The following is a 20,946-nucleotide window of genomic DNA, read 5'->3' as shown; positions in this document are numbered from 1 at the left end:
TTTAATTTTCAGGTTATAAATTCGAGGCTGAGCTGTAACATATATACCCTGTAGAGGCTTTCTGTGATTGTGCAATGTCATTAGCAGTCCTGGCAATGCGTGAAAGGATGCAATTTGCCTGAGTTTTGTTTGGGAGATCAATACTGCTTAGAGTTTGCCATCCGTGGTGAAACAGAGGTGCTGCATGCCATTCAAGGGGACAATCTGCCTGATGCCCAGGCACCCGTATGTCTTTTATATGGTAAGTGCAAGAGGAAATGGCACTCTGCTTTCAAAACTATAGGGTAGGCAGCCAAAACTCCCCACTGTGGGCAGCATCAATGTGCTTGATGAGTTTAAGGACTTGCTCCTCCTGCATGGCAAGGATGTGATCTTAGCTCCTCTGCTGAGCCCCCTGCAGAGGAGGGGTTAATGTACTTGCAAAGCAAACTTCGCTTTATAGCCCAGTTGTGCCAGCCTTCCGTCTCATTTTAAGGTTGCTAGACAGGATTGCTTGCAGAATTGTGTCTGAATTGTGATGCTGTAACTCTCCTAGAGAAATCCTGGTCAGCAGTATCATTGTCGTAGCTGGTAAACAGAGCTGGTACTGGGAGATAAAAGGATCTGTTTCTGTTCCAGACCTTCCCTACTCTATCCACTTTCTCTAGGAAAATGGGGACAGAGAGGCTTTTGTTAATACTGTTTGAGAGTTTTCAGCAAAATAGCTGTGTTCTGAACCTCCCTGGGTGCAATATGCATCTGCTTTCTGTCTAGAAATTGATTTTTTTTTTTTTTTTTTAAGTAAATATAAGATAGACAGGATTGCGTTCAGGAATGAACCAAGACAGTTTGTTCAATGAACAAGCAAGAGAACAGGTTTATGAACATTATTGTGCTTGAGACTCTTCATCTGTCCAAAGAGTATTGTGTGAGTGATACTTGGGAAATACGTAAAAAGATGTGAGGCACGGCAGTGGCAAGGCAGAGGTTGGTTGGTGCTGGCTGGATCTGGGCATGGCTGAAGTCAGCGAGCGGATTATTAAGTGTGCACAAGTGGAGTTAAAGCTTTTAAAAGTCTTCTACACTTCCTTTTTGGCATATGGGTGTAACTATTCCTTCTGGGGCAGACTGCGTGCCTGTATGACAGTTATCCAATTTTCAACTACTTACTAGTGTTTAGCTAGTGTTTCATGGTGTAAGTGGATTTTCGCTCTCTCTTTCTGGGTGACCCATCTTTCCCTGCAACTTAATTGCAAGTGCATGCATGGGACGGTGAGTTGTCTGGGGGTATTGAGCATGAACTGCTTAAAACACTTCGTTTATTTTTGGAGTTTGAGTCCATACTGTGTTTTATACATAATAACTTTTAATTTGTACATTTGGCTCTTAAAATGCCACTGGATATGTCTTCCTCAAAAATTCTTTCACAAAATAGTCTTAACAAAGCTAAACATTTCTGAGCAAAATGCTGCATGTCCTGGGCCTTTGCAGGCTCAGATTAGCATATATTAATTGTCAGCTATTTGTCCTTTTCCAGCAGAGCAGGTAACTTGGGCAGGATTTTTGCCTGAGCTAAAGCCAGGCTTTCACCTACTGCGCTTTGTGGATTTGGGGCTGTTGGGATCAAGATCACACCTGTTGAAATCTAGTGCAAGCTTAACCCAAAAGTTTGGGTGTGGTTTATGCTTAAGCGTACAGTGAGTATAGGTGGAACCTTGCTGAGAAATAAAAGGAATTACTTTGATTAATAAATCTTAACTTTTCGTGACATGTGCCGTTACCAGAACCTGAGTTAGTTGGAAATGGACTCGTTCAACTCACTGCTTCATCGTGCCCTGAACTTACAACATTTTTCCTTTCTTCCTCATCGGAGTTAAACCTGAGATACTGAAGATGAATATTTTTCCTCTGATAAACTGTGTCCAAGAGGCATTTTTTGTATAGACAGTTTGTTTCTTACACTTGTGTCCTGAAGAAAACTATCCATTGCATAAAAAGCATCTTTACTGATATGCCTTGCAGTGATATACTCAGGTGAGCATTTACAGCCATAAGATACCTTTGAGGAAAGCAACTGTATTATGGCAGGAAATCCCTTGTCACTAGCGTGGTTAATGCTCCTCTTGGGCTTCATCGCATTGTAGGTGCACTGAGAGGGGAAAATTGCTGTGTGAGCAGACTGTGCAGCTTAAAAAGTGTGGAGATTTTTTAGCGCTGAGTCATCAAGAAGGTGTGGGGTAGTGCAGGCTCCAGATGAGGTTGTTGGTACCAGCTGGTGGGAGTGAAGTGATCTGCCAGGGGCCAGGGCCCTGTCTCCAAAGTGCAAGGTGGCGATGTGCTTTTTTCTTTCTTTTTTTTTTTTTCTTTATTCCTGCCTCCTCTTGTCTCTTTGCATATTCTCTGTTTGAACAGGCTAATTTGGGGTCAGTTGTTTTAGTATGAACTGGAGGGCTGTAGAGGCAGTGCTGGGAAGTCACTAAATCTGGATTAAGGTACCATGGCAGGATTATACGCAGAAGGTTAGAGAGGTGTGATCACATACAGCAGTTCTTTTCCCTCCATGCCGCCTCCAGGTTTCTGGGATGGAGACAGGTCCGCTGCTTTGGCAGCCCTAGAAGCCTGGGGCTGTCATTGCTGACACTAGAGACTATACCAGCTCCAAACTTTTCAGCATAACTGAAGATGCGAGGAAAATGATCTAACATGAGGAGGTGAAGAGAGGATAACTGTCTTTATATATAGACAGCTAATTAAACATTAAAGAAACCAGCTACATGTAGCGGCTCCGAAAAACCTGACTTATGAGGAAGAAATTCATGCTGCGAGGCATGTTTCCAGACACAGAACAGATACCCAGCTACTTTCCCAAAGAGCTTGTGTTTGAAGCCTTGAGAGGCTTTGGTTCCCCAGATGGTTCTGCTTCCCTGAAAAACAGCTTAAATGGTTTCTGTCTCCGCATTGTCTCTTGGCTGTGACACAGCTATTCACAGGACTGTTGCAAACTAGATTAGAGAACTGGCAGAGGGCTGGGGTGTGTGTTTTGTTGGCACAGTAATTTTTGGTTCCCATTCTTGGGCCTGTTTGTTTGTTTTTTCAATTTCAAGTGCTGGACAAGCCTATTTAATTAAAGTTTGTGCTTATCTGAAAGGAGGAATGTTATCGAACAGCACTTCAATTAACTTGAATTGTGCAACTCTTCCCCCCTGTCCCTTATACCCTGTCACTGAGAGATAGGATAGACAGATATATGAAACGATGTGTGCACTTCTGGACTTTGGTGACTGGTAAAAAGTGCCCAAGCTGCACCTGCTTAACTGTAAAGGTTTCTCAGCTACATCATTCCTATAGCTCTTACTTAAAATATTACTGCTGGTCTTTCCTCTTCCTTCTTTTTAAAGAGTACAGAGCAGGTCGCTGCTTTCTGTCGCAGTCTGCATGAAATGAACCCTTCTGATTCAAGTGCTCATCCTCAGGAATTTACAGGACCACAGCTGGCCACCATGAGACAACTCACAGATGCAGATAAACTGCGAAAGGTTATCTGTGAACTTCTTGAGACGGAACGCACCTATGTCAAAGTAAGGGGTCTCGATGTGTTGTTTCAGTCTACTAATATTTATCCTCCTTCTGGCAAATTTTGTTGGTTTCTTCTCTAATACTTCAATTTGTTTCATGCATGTATCTCTTAGTTAACTTACATTCAGTTCTACAGTCTGCCTCTAGAATAGTAACTTAAACCTCTGAAATAAGTAGACTTTCCAAATTCTTATGCTGTCATTTTGAAATTACTTAGCTGGTGTGCAGAGGAACACTGCTCAATGAGATCTGGTATTGATTTTGTAAGTAAAACTGTAAATGTTTTCTTTTACTATCTTAAATTCTGTGAACTCCAACTCTTTTGTCTTACGTGTGAAAGGGATAAATTCATAGACTAGGTAAACGCTGATCTTTGCCACTGCAATAAATATTCGGGGGCAGTTTGATGAACCAACATGGGAATCTTTTTCTGAATTTTTAGGACTTAAATTGTCTAATGGAGAGATACCTGAAGCCTCTACAAAAGGAAACATTCCTCACACCAGATGAGGTATGTTAACTCTTGCTTATCTTTTTGCTAGATAGCTTATGCACCATCCCTCTGCTCTGCCCACCCCCCAGCTTGACTTGCTTGTCTGAGCAAGGGGTATGGAGAAATTTTGAATTCCATTTCTTTTAGAAAAATGGATTGAGTAGAGTATGAAGGTACTGCTCAATAATGTATAGTCTGTAGGGTTTTTTCCTGACATCACACTAATTATACAATTGGACTGAGAATTACTGAAGTTCTAGAAAATGCAATTTAGCTGTAAAGTGATATTTTCAGCATCTTGCTTTTTTCTCTTATTAGCTGGATGTTCTCTTTGGGAATCTGACTGAAATGGTAGCATTCCAGGTAGAGTTCTTGAAAACTCTCGAAGATGGAGTAAGGCTGGTTCCAGACCTGGAAAAGCTTGAAAAAGTTGAGCAATTTAAGGTAATCTCATTGCTTACATTCTGAGTAGTCCTTTAACACTATTCATCATATTTGTCTGACTGCTGTCACTGTTCATGTAAAAACCTACATCTACTTACACTCGAGATTAATTTTTAGGTAATACTGGAGCTGTTTGAAAAACATCCCACTACAATTGTAGTTTATACTACATTTAGCCATACAGAGCACTAAAAATCTGTAACGCCATGTGCTTTTAGATGCTATTCTTGCTCTTCTGCCAGATTTCTTTTCTTGGGCTGTCAGGAGAAGCTAGAAATGGAAAGTTACATAAAATCTTTGTTCTAACAAGTCTAATATAGTAGTTCAGAAGCCCACTAGGGCTACAGATCAGAACTGTAAGTTGAATTCTGTATTTGGGCTTTTGATGCATAGCAGAACTATATGGCAAATACTTCCAACTATCTGCAGATGTGTGTCAAAGGTAGAAATGTAAACTAAAGATACATGAACTTCATTTAAAAAAAAATAGGAAGATATGGAAACAGAAATTTTGTTTTATTTCTAATGCAGTCATGTACTGGATATATGGCAAGTAGCTAATACAATGTTTTGTCTTTGGTGAATTCTACTCTTGCTTTGAGCACTCATCTTGGTAGAGGACAGGATGTCTTGATGAATAATAATAATAATTCCACTGGGATTGCTCTTCAGCTAACATACAGCCCTGGAAGAACTACTGAAAGAATTTGTCGTCTTGTGCATGTTTGGCTTTGCCATCAGGTGCTTGTTTAAAATAAGCATCAATCGTGAACACTGCCCTCGCATAACTAGAACACAGCTTTTCATTTGTAGGAAATGTGCCCTTAATGGAGAGCACAGAGACACTTTTTTTAGTGGCGGAAGCCTCTGTGACCACTGTGTGCTCTGAGCTTGAGAGGAGTGTGGAAGAAGCCTCCTTACAGAGAAAACTCTGTCTTAGAAGTACAGCTGCTTCCACCTCTTTCCATAAAAAGAGCATCAACTTCACTTTCAGTTCTATCCTATGGGCGTAGTCTGAAAGCAGTGTGCAAAATGGGACTTCAGGGCTTCGTGGTTTCAGTTCTGCAGTTTGCTTCCCTCTGCTGACTGTAGGCAAGCTGTCTGTGTGTTGTCTCACCCACCCCACCCCATGTTGTCTTGTTCTTAAGTGGGTAGCGGAGCAAATGCTTGACTGTGGCATAGACATCTTAGGGAAAGATTGTGTTTGGCCCTTAACACAAACTCATTTTCAAGAGACTGAAGACCTTGGTGTGTTTGTGCAGAGGCATAACAGTCTTGCTTGCAGCTCCTTACATTATCCATACATTACATGATCCATTACAAAGTCAGATACATCTAGTCCTTTCTGTGGCCTCTGGTCAGTATGTAGATCAATAAGGTTTTAAGCTCAGGCATTTAAATATAGTTCTGGAGCTGTGAACCTACTTCTCTCTATTGTCAGTGGTGTCTCCAGATAGTCCTAACTGGAACTTGGCTAATGATGTTAATCACATATCCTGAATCCAGACACCAAGGCTAGGCCTGTTTCCTGCTAGATGGTGTGAAAACATTCTAAAAAATCCAGTGTCCTGTCATCCAAAAGCTAGATGGAAACTTCAGGTGACCTGGCAGAAGGGAAAATAACTTGCTGGCTTTCATGTGCTTCTTTTCCTAATGCCTTTTTTTTTTTTTTTTTTTTTTTTTAATCCTAGAAAGTGTTGTTTTCCTTGGGTGGATCCTTTCTTTACTACGCTGACCGGTTCAAGCTGTACAGTGCCTTCTGTGCCAGCCACACAAAAGTCCCCAAAGTACTGGTGAAAGGTAAGAGCCATGTGCTGGACAAATAGACCTGGACATGCAGAGAGAAAGATGTCGCAGTGACATGTTCGTTTGGGCTGGTGCAGGTTGTCCTTGTGGATGACGAGAGGTGGCCACTGCACCCCAAACGGTGCAGGGCAAGTTGTGGTGGAGAAATGGGGGCACACGTGTGCCTGGTTACTCTCCAGGAGTCTTTGCAGTAAGGAAGTTAAGTCCATCTGGCCTGAGAGGCTTGCAGAGAGCTCTCTGTCTTGGGTGTTCTTGGACCACCATCGATGTAATGATATCTGAGTAGCTCATTACGAGAGATTGTTAACCTTGCATGTAGTTTTCCTCCACACACTTAATTCATTCTCCCCTGACATGTTCAGTTTCTTTTCAGTCATGTGGGGAGTGGAAAGATTTCATAAATGGGCAATGTGGCATGTGCTAATGGATCACTGTGTACTTTGGAACCAGGAGTAGTGACGCTTGTAACGACCTCTGGATCCTTCTATAGTTTGTGCCGTGAATCCTTGCTAGTGGCAATCCCACTGAAGCTCCGACCAATGTGGTTGAATGCTGACAGCCACTAGGAAAGGATCAGCCTGGGAGAATGTTTTATGGAAGCTGTCTAAATATTTTAACTTCACCATGCTCTCTCTCTCCTCTCTTTTTCCTCTCACCTTCGTTCCAGTTTGCCTGAGAAGTTTCCATGTATGAATTCCTAGTAGAGCTTGGCTTGCTGAGATGGAGATAAATTAACTGTGGTCTGTCTTAGAAATGCTCATGGGCCTCCTTGCCTTGAAGCGATGCTTTTTCCCCTGTGAAAGTGTTAATCTCTTAGAGTTAGCAGTGCTTCATGCAATGCATTTTTGGCCAAGACATTAAATTAACAAATGGTTCCAGTTGTAGGAGCGATGCCATTAAGGGAGGGGCTCTTCTTTTTCAAAGAACATCTGGATGCCTGACAATCAACAGTTTGGGGGTTTTTTGTTTCTTGGTTGGTTTGGTTTTTGTTTTTTCATGTGCGCATTTTTTTTTTTTCATTTCTGCTTGTAAATTCTTATTTACCATGCTGCAAAGAATACTTGGCAGCTCTGTGGCATACATGAATAAATGATTTGTTGCTAGTCACATCCATGCTTTCTTTCAGCATCATTTTGTTAGACCTTAAGGTTAGGCTGTGGACTAGGTAGATCTGGTTGTTTTGTTTTGCTTTTTCATTGCTGACTCTATTTATAAATGAGAAATGCTTGTGCTTGAATGGTGGCACAAACAGAACTTAAAATTTTATTCCGGTGATAAATCTCTTAAAAAGCCTGGGAGTGTATTTAAAGTGTAATTTGGTGACCTCAGCTGAGGTGCAGGTGGTTTTTGGATTTGAAACTGAAGTTGCTTTATTGAAATCAGGTGACTGACTGCAAAAAACCAACCCAACTTCAGCAGGGGACATGGGTCTAATAAAAGCAATTTTGTGGAATTGTCCTTGCACTAAGTAACTTGTATGTCTAAAAATGCCACGTTCTCCATACTTCCCTCCCTGTACAAATTTATGTTCTAATAGAGGGAGCAACAGAGACACTGGTATTTTTATAAATTCAGTAGCAGTCAGGTAGAAGAGATGATAGCAATCAGGTGTCCAGTTTGTCTGTGCTCCCAAAATACGGTGTAATGTCATAAGTTTACTGCTTCCTGCCTCCTTACTAGCTCTTGATTTTTGTTGTTGTTCAGTACTGCATTTTAAGGTTTAATGAGGAAACAATAACCAGACTCGCCAATATTAATATTAGCCTGTCAGACTAGACTCATGAGTAGTGATTTCTTACAAATATCCAATTTGAGCCTTTTTTTAAAGGGAACAGATGATTAAAACAATATATACTGCTCCAAAATAGTTGCAAGGCCAGAAATACTGTGGATAGTGAAATCAAAACTGCAAGTATTGGTATGGTAGGTGCGTGCCTGTTGTTAAATCATATATAGCATATCTGTGGCAAGGTGTCAGGAACTCAAAACCTGAAGTGCATAAATCATAATACTGTGGACCTGATAAATCTGCACTTCCTTGCAAAATGTCTCTGGATAAATGAATTTAAAGCTGGAAAAGTCGCTTTGTCAGGGCAGCTGTTATGATTTTTGATTTATCCAGTTGCTTCATTTTAATCTTCTAGCCAAGACAGACACTGCTTTCAAGGCATTTCTGGATGCTCAGAATCCACGACGGCAGCACTCATCCACGCTGGAGTCTTACCTCATCAAACCCATCCAGCGGATACTGAAATACCCTCTCCTGCTGAAGGAGCTCTTTGCTCTGACTGACGTAGAAAGTGAAGAACATTATCACCTTGATGGTAAGGAGCTAACCTATGTTGCTCTTCCTTGTTTAACCTCTGATCTGGAACCCTCCTCCTCCCCCTTCCCCTCAGAGGCTTAAAAATACCTTTTGTCTCTTCCTCTATCTCTCTGTCTTTCTTATAGTGGCCATAAAAACAATGAACAAGGTTGCCAGCCACATTAATGAAATGCAGAAAATCCATGAAGAATATGGGGCAGTGTTTGACCAACTCATAGCAGAACAAACAGGGGAGAAAAAAGAGGTAACAGATGATCAAATTGAAGAGAATCAGGCTGTTATTCTGGTGCCTGTAGCATGAATGTTTAAATTGTATCAAATATTTACCTTTTGTGCTGTGTCATTTAAGTGGATCGTGGTGCAAACAGATAAATCCCAATCCAATTCAAAAACTGCTTTTCCATGCATGGTTCAGTGTACCATGGTTCATGGACCAATGTAAAGAAGGATTCATTCATCAGCGTTGTGCTTGGGTCAAAATCACATCACAGCCTGCAGTTCACTATTTCAATGTCCATGTCTCGGCTCTCCTCATTCCACATAAATAGTCACCCCACCAGTCTGAGTGGACTGGCATGCTGAGGCAAGTCTGTACTTAGCTCTTCAATCACTTTAAAGAGATCAAAATGTGAGGTGTGGTATGTGAGAAACTGCTGTTTCTCTTTTAGGAAGCGTGTTAGTGGGCTTTATGTGAGAGAGCTTTGGTCTAGATGTCTCATATGGCGCATCTGCAAATACATGAAGATCCAGTGTGGCTCAGTCCTGGCTGACCATCTTAGAAACCAGTGGAAGGTGTCTTGAAGTTTCAGACTGAGACCAGGACTCTCCATTTAACAATAAAACGTGGGTCTGCAGTCTGGCGGTGCAGTGAAGGAGTGGTGGGCAGTAAGGGGGGAATGAAGTGAGGTCGAGGGGGACTCAAGGAAGAGGTGGACACACTGAAGGGCCAAAGGGAGCAGTGATGTGGGTGAAGGCTGGAGAGAGGCGTGACAGTATGAAGTAATGGTAATGGGGTTTTGCCAACAGTCAGGATGAAGAACAAACATAAGACGCATTGGTCTACAAAGCAAAGGAGGTCTGGGATTGAGTAGTGTTGAGGAAGCCTTGGGTGTGAGAGCTGGATGGCAGCGGCGGGGAGGGAGGATCAGATGGTGGGTAGAGGGCAGAGACTAGGGTTGGTGCTGGCAAGCAGCGGTGGAGAGAGCATGTCAGGACATCTGTTGGGGGAGCAGTCATGGTTTGCTGTTAATCTGGAAGAGGAGACAGTAAACACATATCTTAGTGTTGCTCTTGTTATTGGGGAGACCTCAGGTGGTTGTGCTGATGGTATCTGTAGCATCCTTTAGCAAAAGTCAGACTTCACTGAGAGGAGGGTGGAGGAATGGGATAACATGGCCCCTAGACTGGGGATAGTCCTTGATTTGTCACTGTGGGAGACCATAAGTCAAAGTGAAAGATTTGGTTGCTGCAATATTAGTAGGTGTCTCCCAACAGTTGTTAGAACTCCTTTATTAGTCCATTTTCAGCAATGTGGTTTCTACAGGTGAGCCTTTGGGCAAAAATCAAGAGCCATAGCAACTGTGACGAGGAAGTGCTTTGACTCCTTTACATGATGCACTCTCTAAACTTTACCCCAAACTGAGTGTGTGTGATGGGGGCTATGCTTAAATGTTCAAACAAAATAGAAAGAAACTAGTAGGGAGAAGGATGGACAAAGGAGCAAAAAAATGCATGGAAGACATCTGGGTTTTGCCCTGACTTCCCACCAGGTTACGAGATCTGGACTCTGAGTTTGACTTCTCCAAATTTATGCTCATAATTAAGGATTTACATGCATCTATTGCCAACTGTCACAGTCTGTTTGCACATGCTTGCAGTCATCTGATTAAATATTCCAAAAGTTTGCTTGTGGGGCATTTGTTTGTTTAAGAATAAAGTTCAAGCGAGTTTTCTTGAACTGAAAATTCAAGTAAGCTTTCTTGAACTGATTACATGTTGTGTCTTTGTGCATGTGTTTGTGTTGGCAGGTTGCAGACCTTTCGATGGGGGACTTGCTCTTGCATAATACAGTGATATGGCTGAATCCTCCTGCTTCACTGGGGAAATGGAAGAAGGATCCTGAGCTGGCAGCATTTGGTTTGTATCCTAGTAATTTTATTTCAGATGCCTAAAAGACTGTCGACTGTGCCTTGGCAGATATTTGATGAAGGTAGTTAAGCATTGCCTTCTGCAAAATTGGCTGGAACCTAAAACCATATTTGTCTCTTTGCTGCAGTGGTCAAATTCTGTTCTGTGTTGATCTAAATCTGGTGACGAATTTGGAGATGGCTGCTGTAATAGTGCAAGAGTTTCTTAAACCCACATCCAAGGCTATGAATTGAGGGCTATATAGAAGGGTATTTGTCTCTGAAAAGATATAGTTCTGTAGTCTGACCAATGCCAAGTAACTCTACTTCCCATCCCGTAGGATGGGGTTGGGGGCTTGAAGAGGTTTTGCCTTTTTCCTTTGTGCCTTTTGCCAGAAACGACTTGTATATCTAAGCTTTAAAAAGTGCTTAAAAGTTAAGCCAGGACTCCCAATGAGTTGCTTTGGAGTGGTTTGTCTCCCTCCGAGTAGTCTATCTTGAGTGGCCAAACTAGAAATTGAAACTGCTGTTGGCATAGATCTCAAGGTCTTTCCACTGCATTGGAGTATGGTCCCTTGGAAAGGTACATGATCACTTGTATTAGCTAAATCGTCTTTCATACTTACAGAATTATATAAAGTAATGCAGAGCATGCTAGCTTTTCTTTATTTGTTCCAAAATTTCTTTACGCACAACGGGCTTTTTCCTTGTTGTTTCCAGAAAGCAATACTGGTTAGGAAGCCAATGATTTTTATTTTTGCTTTTGCTTTTTTTTGCCAAACAGGTAGCAAATGAAGACTCTTTCAGCTTTGCTCTGGAAGAGCATATAAAAATTGACTGCTTTCCTGTAAGCTGGGAAAGCACCTGGTCATACTGTGAAGCTGAGGGCCTCATGAAAGCTGCTAGGAATGTGCAGCAACTCTTAATTACTCCAAAAACCTTTAAATTGGTTTCATAAAATGTCCAAAATTAAGTGTCCATGCAATTCAATCCTAAAACAAAGGGTACATTTGAGGCCTGAAGAAAGATCACAAGGAAAACTGGAGCCTTGAAAAACAAATTCCAGCTCTATGTGGATGTTATGTGGCAAAAGAGGAATTGGATTACACCTCTGCCTGCTAGTGGTGTTCGCTTTTTAATTCGGCATAGACTGCTGTCCCACCTGGGAGGCGTTCAAATTCTGTTCAAGCTCAGTCTCATCTGCTTGACTGGCTGCGTGTAGCTGGATGCTGCTCATTTGTCTGAGGTGAACTTAGCCAGAAGGATTAAAGTTTTCTAAATTTTTGTATAGAACTGTTGCTGCTTGAATAGTTGTTCCAATAACTGGTAACTCTTAAGTTTCAAGCGACTATGAAGTAACTTGGTTTTGTGTACTAAAAGCAGTTAAGCTTGGGGTTTTGGGGAAGAATGTGCAAGAGGGCTGGTAGGTTTACTCCTGCCTTCCCTCCCTGACTCAGGTGAGGGCTGTCTGAGGAGTTGAAAGGTCTGTGTGCTACGGGTATAGGGGAGACCTGTTCCCAACCTTATTGACTACATGGCTTTTGTTTCTAACTTTCTCCTCTAGTGTTCAAAACTGCTGTGGTCCTTGTATACAAGGATGGTTCGAAACAGAAGAAGAAACTTGTAAGTTGCATGGACTGTTTTGGTGATGCTGTGTGCATTTGTGGTGCTATAATCAAGATTTGCTTTCAATAAAGCTGTGGTGCTAGAATGTGCTTTTGCATATGTGATTCTTGTTCCCTGCCACACAACTGAGGTTTTGAGTAAGGCCAAGTGGCCTGCTGTTTGGCCTGGGGGCAGTGCTCTGCAAGTGTTCATTTAGTTTATCCTTTGCTCTCTGCTGGACTAGTCATTCCTGTGGCCTGCCTCATCCATTCCATGCTGTGGAGTGGACCTTCATGAAACAAGGTGTCGACTTGAATGTCTCTCTTGTGTTTGACTCTTTGATTAGTCTATATGAATCAAATATGAGAGCTGATGCCTGTCAACTTTCTTAGTGAAACACAAAGCCCTTGCTTCAGTTCTGGCTGTTGCATGCCACTGAGCAAGTGCTGACTGCTCTTAACTAAATTTGGTGTGCTTACAGTATGTATCAAGGGATCCTGCTGGAGTTTGGGATTAAAAGTTAAAGCTAAGCTTGACAGTAAATACATGTCTTGCTACAATAGGGAACACAGTTTATAGTATTACAGAAAACTTCTTGATTCCCACGTATGGCATAAACCAGAGTGTGATTTGAAGTGCTTGTATGGTTGTTTTCTGAAATCAACTGGCCACAAAATAACTTTGGAGTGTCTAAGGCAAAACTTACACATGTTTGTGAGTGTATGTGCACTTGGAGGAGAGAATGCGGCATTGGTCTCCAATGACTTTTGAAGGCATTGGGTCTAATGGTTGGTTTTGTCTACCATCTTTATCTTTTGATGATAGGCACATCAGTGATGCTGGTTACTAAGATGTTGTAGTGAGAGAACAGGAATTGCAACAAGTCTCTAGCTGGACGTTCTCAGTGCAGAGGAAAGGAGACTTTTGTGTCTGACTATCCCAAGGTGTCTCATTACCTAACAGTATTTTGAAATTCTTCCAGGGAGGATCACATAGAGCTTCAATTTATGAAGACTGGGATCCGTTCCGCTTTCGCCACATGATACCTTTAGAAGCACTGCAGGTTCGAGCGTTGGCAAGTGCAGGTAATGTTCCCGCTGCATGAATTTGGCAGGGTTCTTAATGTTTGGTCTGGGGGCGTTCACTGACCAACGTTTACCATTAGTACGTGTGTATGCAGCTTCTGGGGCCTGAGCAAGGAATCCACAACCTCAACATCCGTAATAGCCCTGGAGAGAAATGAAGGGGCAGAAGCTCCAGTTGTGTATCTCCAGCTCGTCAGTACTTTTCTGAAGCCAGTCAGGGTTCTGAAAAAACAGGACAAAGTTGTTGTTGACTCTGGTTTGCGCTGTTCCTCTTCTGGAGACTAGAAGGAAATCTTGCAGCTGTGAGACAACAGAGCTAGTAAATTTTTGTTCTTGTCACTGATGGCTTCATGTGAAGTTTATAAGAAAAATTTCAAAGTTTTAAACAATTTGCTCCCTTTCTAACGCATAAGTGAAAGTGGAAAGAACATAGGAGGTAGCTGTAAGATGTGACAGTATTCTGTGGAATACCTGAAAAGCTGGGGAGGGGAGGTTTCATATTTTTATGGGACTGAGTGAGTGCATCTAAAATACTACTAGATTTTGGGGAGTTTAAGTGTCTGTTTCATTAGTCATTTGCCCACCGCTGCCTTTCAGCCATGAGTTCATATTATTTGCAGTGTATTATCTGTTGTCCCAGATGGTCTTAAACCATTTTTTCCAGGATTATGGAATAAATACCCTAATCGGGGTTAAACATGAGAAACTGTTGTATGAAGTGCTGCTTGCTTTTCACTTTAGATGCAGAGACCAATTCTGTGTGTGAGATTGTCCATGTTAAATCTGAGTCTGAAGGCAGGCCAGAAAGAACGTTTCACCTTTGCTGCAGGTAAGTGCATTTTTGTATTTTCAATGGCAGCTATGTCTCTGGATCCCAGCTTGCCTATGCCCTTTCCTTTAAGGCAATCTGGGAATAGCCAGTAGGGAAAGTGGAGAGAGGGTATTAAAACCTTGCTTCTGGCAGGCAGAATTTTGTAAAATCTATTAAAATAAAAGCATATATTTGATCAGCTTTGCACCTTTATGGGAATATCCTTACTACAATTTTCCTTTCACAAATTTACATCCAACTCCAGCATTGGATCTTCATGTCAGGTAGCTGCTCAAGTGTCTTGTTCAGCTGGTACCTTTCATGCCACCAAGTTCCAACCTCTGCTCTTACAGCACTGCCCTTTCCTTAAGTGATCCTTGTCCATCTTCATTGTGGTGGTTGCCCTGATGTGTTTTAGAGTCCAAATAAAAACTTAGCACACAAGTTCACGAGGGTCTAACAGAGCTGATACCAAGCCAATTCCTACTACTAGGTAGTGGAGAGTTGCAGGACTTCTGCTTGGTATGTGTTTACAGGAGACAAACTGAGATTTAATTAGCCACCATAGGTCAACTTGATGTTTGAGAGAAATGCATGGTTGATATTGGAGGAAAAGAAAGCCTCAAGAGGGGTGAATGGCTAAATATTTTGTTAACGAACGTGTATTTGTTTCTTTGGATGTCCATTGCAATGATTATAGATTCACCTTTGCTTTGAAAATACTGTATTAAATTGAGTCTTCTCTGGGGGAAGTGCATGCCAGCCAGTTTGCACCGTCTGAAATTACGGAACTGGTCATTATTTATCTCATTTACAGTGAGCTTTTAGCAGTTCCCAAGAGATAATGCTGCCTTTTGTACTCTTGCCTGTTTTTCAGTTCACCAGAACACAGGAAGGACTTTCTGAAGGCAGTGCACTCGATTCTGCGGGATAAACACAGAAGACAGCTTCTTAAAACTGAAAGTTTGCCCTCATCCCAGCAATATGTTCCTTTTGGTGGAAAAAGATTGTGTGCTCTAAAAGGTGCAAGGCCAGCCATGAACAGGGCAGGTACTGTAGGGCTACAGACTTTCAAGATCCCAGTAACCCTAGCACCATTGTAGGACATGTGGTGGTGTCGATGTTACTTGTATATTAGGATTAGCATTCTCTCCTGTGTATGTAAAAACTGCTGGTTTTCCATGCTTCACCTCCTTGAGAGCCTTAAATTGCCTCTATTTACCTTGCTTTGCACTCAAGGCTCAGCTTCAGAGCGGTCCTTCTGGCATGGAAGGAAGAAATGGGATTCCTGTCAATACTGATTGGCTGTGCACTTTAATCTGGAAATGGGTTTCAGCTGAACAAAGCAGAAGCCTGCTGCATATTTCTTAAAAGCATGTACAGAATTTTGAGCTAACCCTAGCACTTTTAAACTAAGAGGCACAAGAAAAATCAGCTCCCCTGAGTCAGTGGCTTGGTTTGAAGAGATAGCTTTGTATGTCCTCCATTTTAGCCTTTTCAGCTCTATTGCTAAAGGGCATGTGCTTCTACTTCTCACATTTTGAGAAGCATGCATTTGATACTATTATTTTTGTAATGGCCTGTCCTAAACCATGGATTTTCCTTTTCAGTTGACTTCAGGCAAAAGCAATGAGAAAATCCCAGGGAAAAGCAGGTTTTCATTTTCAGAACACTAGATGATGGAGGGAAGAAACATTTGCTTCCAACTGAAAAGTACATGGCACCGCTGCGTGTTTTGTTATGGTCTGTTTTGTTTTGGTTTTTTTTTTTTCTGCTCATTAGATCCAGCAATGTAGACAACCAGGCTTTCTGTTCCTCTTCTGTAATGGGCAGGCCAGACCAATAACATTCGCAGCATGGCTTCTCACTTGGGGTGTTGCTAGCCATCTGCCTCAGACACTTACAGTCATAAGGAAGAAGAGTCAAAGGAGAGCCAAAATGCAACTGTTTTACCACAGTGCTTCCTCAATCGGCCTGTGGGGCTAATCTGCTGTTGATGCCAAACCATCTTTCGGTTTGGCTCGTTGGTGCATTTGCATGATGAATTCTGCAGAGATTAAATTATCCTCTTAGAGTCCAGACCTCTCACTACAGTTAAAACTTGCAACTGCTGAGCTGTTGTACTTAATGCATGTTTTGAGGCTCAGGGATATTAAAATGTAACCCCATCCCCAAGCTAGAGTTTAATAAATGCATACTGAAAGTGCTAAGGTGCTGTTTAGTGGAGGGGGACAAACTATAACCTCGGAGTTCACCTGCTTGCTGTGGAGCTATGTGTGTGTGCACGTAAAGCACTGGAATGCCTGCAGGTCCTTCAGCTGCAGGATTCGTCTCCTGCTTTGCCTCACAAGCCTCTTCTGAAGATGTTCCAACACAGAAGATGTGAATTTGCTAATTAGGCCAGTTGCAAAAGCTAGTAGACCAGCTGGTGCTGAGTAAGGAACTTCTAAAAGTTTTTCTGGTTTGGGCGTTTTCTCCCCCCACCCCCCCCCACCCCGAGTAGGGAGGGAGCAGAGAAGGGAGTAGCAGAGCCTGGACAGGGAACTTACTTCCCCATAAATAATGCAACAATTGCAGCATCTTCAGTGCCAAGGTAGCTACTCGGGAACCTATAACGTTGCTCTTACCCGAGACAAAGCAATTTCCTGTACCAAGGTGTAAGGCTAGCTGGTTTTTGCGGTGTGCTGACAGCAGGGCACTGCGTGTGAGAAGCTGAGCTGAACAGATGCACATTGTGCTGGCTGGCTGGCTGCCTACCGCTTAGGAGGAACAGTAATTGTGGGCCATTATCCCAACTGTGGATCTGAGTAGCAGAAACTCCTTTTTCAGCTGGAGAGAGACCTGTGCTGAGGAGCTGAGTGAAGTGTGACTTGCCTGCAGGGAGGATGCCGAATGACTAGGTCATTCATGGGAGACTGCCTGCTTTGTGCCTGGCGGTGTTAAATAAAGGGCCCCTGGAAGACTAGCTTTTTAAAGAGAGTTGTACCGTGTGTAAAAAGCCTGTGGGGTTTTATCTTTGTGTGTGCGCAGTGTCAGCCCCAAGCAAGTCTCTTGGGAGGAGGAGGCGGCGGCTGGCCCGAAACAGGTTTACCATTGACTCAGATGCCGTCTACACGAGCAGCCCTGAAAAAGAGCCCCAGCAGCCCACGCACAGTGGGGACACTGACCGCTGGGTAGAGGAACAGTTTGACCTTGCTCAGTATGAAGAGCAGGAGGACATCAAGGAAACGGACATCCTCAGCGATGACGATGAGTACTGCGAGGCCATGAGAGGTGCTGTGGCTGACCGAGACCTTCGGGAGCGGCTGCAGGCGGCCTCCATCACGAGCAGCCAGCCGTGCTGGGGGGACCGCCCGCGCCCGGCCATGGACACGCACGCCTCCAGGATGACCCAGCTGAAGAAGCAGGCGGCCTTGTCTGGCATCAATGGTGACATGGAGGGCCACGGCGAGGAGGTCATCTGGGTTAGGCGTGAAGACTTTGTCCCCAGCAGGAAACTGAACACGGAGCTCTAAACCGGTCCCCTTCCCATGCGTAGGATGCATAGGTTTCCCTGTCCCGCCCTCCATCCCTCCCTCCCACCCCCACACACCGTGGAGAGCCGATCCTGATAGATTGCACACTTGCACACACCATTTCGGCAGCTGAATTGGTCCGAAGCCATGCGGCCACACTTTAGACAACTGTAAAACGCTCAAAACCTGGAACGGAATAAGCTTAAGGTCCTGTCTTACGTTACCAAGGGCTTTCACACTATTTTATTTATTCTAAAATAATCAGGGGCTGAAATTAAGTATGGGGAGGATATCATCACTGGAAAACAAATTACTCTGGATGTCTTAACCTACGTGCAGCGAACTAGCTTAAACAATAGCACAACGAACAGAGGGTTTTATAGCCGTAAAATCTCAGTCGTAGGTTCATCTCCATATTGAGGAAACTGCCTTTTTAATGTGTACAGTTGCAGTATTCTTATTACTTTTCCCTCTTTAAATGTAAGAGAATATACATGTATTTTAGGAATGTGTGAGGAAAGGTTTGGGATTTATGTTGTGTTAAGTCCTCTTGGTCTGTGGCTGGTCTAATTTAATGTCAATGTTGGAAGCTCTAGTTTTACAGAATATTATAAATATGCCAAACTCTCTTAAAAGAGACCCAAATTTAACACTTGAAGAAATATTTTTTTGTATTTTACCTGAGATGCAGGGGCACAAAGGGATAAGAGTTTTACAGCGTTAGCGTAGCTCCACGTCTAGGATACAAGGCTAGCTTTTTGCAGAGGGTTAGGAATGGTGGTTTTATATTAAAATATGAACTGGAAACACTTATTTAGGTATAACTTTCTTCAGGAAAAGGATTATTGTATATGTTTGAGACTGGAGTTTAGTTAGATAATAAAAAGAATAAAATAAAATTACATGACAGTTGCAGTGGACCAAACTGATCCATGGTGTAACCTCGCTGGAGCCAGTGTAGCAACATCACAGATCCGTTTGGTCCACTCTCTCTGGCAGAGTTTGGGCTTAGGGGACAGGGAATTCATGGCCAAAAAACTGACCTCATCCACTCTCCTACTGTGGGTGAAACTAGTGTATTTTAATTCCTTTATAAAAGCTTTTCCACTGCAATAGAGTATGAACAAGTTCTACACAAGCAAACCTCTTTAACATTTTAAATCTTTTATTTAAACATCTAAAACAGGGTAAAACATGACTAAAATCTTGTGGTTTCTAAGTAGACTTCCAAATACGAAACACAAAATAGCACTTTTTTTTTTAAGATTTATATAGCTTTTCCCATTTCAGTTTCACCTATAGGAAAAAAGGAAGATTATATGAATTTTTTTTTTGTTGGTATCTATTGATGTTTGACACATTAGTAGGTACTTTGAAAACCTGAAATTTTATAATAGCTTTAGGATTATATTTTATAAAATCCACTCTGACTATATTTTAAAACATAACAAAAATTATTCCCCCCAAAAATCCATCACTGTCTTTGTGTCCCAGCTAGCATTTTCCCCTTGCCCCCCACTTTCTGGTTTCTGGTGCACTATACTTGATCTTATGAAAGCTTTCTCTATTAACTTTTTGCTATCTTCTGATTTCTTTTCGTAAAAGCTTTAGAAAGGTTTCTATACCCTTTGTATTATCACATCATTGTTTTATATCATCTGCCTGTCAGTTGTGTCCCAGTGTATTGGAGAAGCGGAGGTTTTAGCTGTCCTGTGCTGTACCCAGCGGAATACAGTCAGTGCTGAAATTCTAGAAGGCTGGTACTGGGAAGGTACCGTTGTTCTTGTACATAATGTCATGACATGTCTATGTCAAAGGTTCTTATATATTTCTTTTATAAGCTGAAAGAAGGTCTATTTTTATGTTTTTAGTTCTATGAATGGAACGTTGTAAATGCCTGTCAGAAATAAAATACTGGAAAAAAAAACACAAGAGAGTGGTATGTGTACATGTGTGCTCCAAGACAGGTGCCTCTCTCAGTGGAGGGAAGCAAGTCCTACAGTAGATGAAGCTGTTGAGATGACTCTCCTGGCTTTTGTAACCTGTAGGGAATCTCCATAATTGTAAGCTTTCTACCCTTAGCAGTGTGTGCCCTGTACTGTGTGCAGATATTCCCTTAGAACAGCTTCAGCCTGTCTTGGCTCTGCTTCTTGGTGGGGTCTCAGCTTTGGGGTAAGTAACTGCTCCTTTGGCCAGGATGTGCTGAGCTTCAGACTGTCCCATGTGAAAGGTTGGGGCAGGCTTTTTGGCCTCCCTTCTCTCCTACTGAAACCTCATTTTTATTTATTTATTTTCCCAAGCGAAGGTCCAAGCCTAGAGCCTTGCCTGCTAGAGGTTGGAAAATGACGCAGACAGGAGATCAAATGCTAGAGGCACGTTATTTGCCCACAGTGTGCCTATTTGACATGCACTTTGGCACAAAATGAAGCTTTCCTTTAGTGGGACCGCTGACTTTAAAATGGGATGTTCAAGTCTGTAACTAGCAACACTGTTCCCCAAATCTGTGGAACTGCATCGACGTCTACTGAAACATGAGTGCAAAGTGTGCTAATGCTTGCTTGTCTGCTCAGCAGAGAGCAAATGTGAACAAGTATGAACTTCTATTTTAAATGTCACAGCCTTTCTTTCGATGGGTTCACGCATTCGTCTCCTCCACAACTTAGTTTTCACTAGCTACTGCAATGTTTCCAGCAACTGACTTAAGCTTTCAGATTGTATACAAAGCTGCTTAAAAGAGTCTGTTCTACTGCAATAACATCATGCCTTGCATGAAAAATTCATATTATTTGGCTCGTTTATCACATATCAAGCCTTACACAGAAGGTGTGATAGGTAGAAAGTGTAATGCTCTGGAGTAGTTCTTGTATTCTCACCTACCAGTTGCTGTAGCTTAGGAAAGAGTCCTCAGGTAGGGCGCAGCTCATATTTTGCAGAAGTAAGAGTTGCCATTTTCCTTATTGCGTCCATAACTAGTCATGCCTGTTTTCTTCTGTGCTGGTCACAAGGAACCTTAAGTGCATATTTTAAAAAGAGAGAGGAAAAAAGTAGCAAATTCTGGAAGAATTCCAATTATGTTGGAAGAGCTCTCCAGTCTTGCCGTGGCTCGTTGTTTGGTCAAACCCCCTCCCCTTGGGGTGCTGAATTTTAGTCCAAATGTAAGGAGCGCACCATGGGTTAGTG

The 20,946-nt window shown here is 42.4% G+C and overlaps 1 protein-coding gene across 9 annotated transcripts in view; it reads left to right on the top strand.

The window, feature by feature from the left end:
* TIAM1 (TIAM Rac1 associated GEF 1) overlaps window positions 1–19,698 on the top strand; it is a 194,023-nt gene extending 174,325 nt beyond the window's left edge. For 6 of the 9 annotated variants that reach the window (XM_030020109.2, XM_041124807.1, XM_030020106.2 and 3 more), the window contains 12 exons: window positions 3,378–3,557; window positions 3,998–4,066; window positions 4,367–4,492; window positions 6,184–6,292; window positions 8,443–8,622; window positions 8,750–8,868; window positions 10,652–10,760; window positions 12,315–12,373; window positions 13,338–13,440; window positions 14,182–14,269; window positions 15,129–15,301; window positions 17,282–19,698. In XM_030020109.2, coding sequence (XP_029875969.1) covers window positions 3,378–3,557; window positions 3,998–4,066; window positions 4,367–4,492; window positions 6,184–6,292; window positions 8,443–8,622; window positions 8,750–8,868; window positions 10,652–10,760; window positions 12,315–12,373; window positions 13,338–13,440; window positions 14,182–14,269; window positions 15,129–15,301; window positions 17,282–17,766 — 1,800 coding nt within the window. In that variant the 3' untranslated portion in view covers window positions 17,767–19,698. The remainder of the gene's footprint in view (window positions 1–3,377; window positions 3,558–3,997; window positions 4,067–4,366; window positions 4,493–6,183; window positions 6,293–8,442; window positions 8,623–8,749; window positions 8,869–10,651; window positions 10,761–12,314; window positions 12,374–13,337; window positions 13,441–14,181; window positions 14,270–15,128; window positions 15,302–17,281) is intronic. The other 3 variants (XM_030020111.1, XM_030020110.1, XM_030020114.2) reach the window with 1 other exon arrangement.
* Window positions 19,699–20,946: the final 1,248 nt, after the last annotated feature.

The sequence above is a fragment of the Aquila chrysaetos genome, chromosome 7, assembly GCF_900496995.4.
Source record: "Aquila chrysaetos chrysaetos chromosome 7, bAquChr1.4, whole genome shotgun sequence".
Taxonomy (NCBI): Eukaryota; Metazoa; Chordata; class Aves; order Accipitriformes; family Accipitridae; genus Aquila; species Aquila chrysaetos.
The sequence above is the reverse complement of the archived record's forward strand: the minus strand, read 5'-3'. Positions and strand labels throughout refer to the sequence as shown.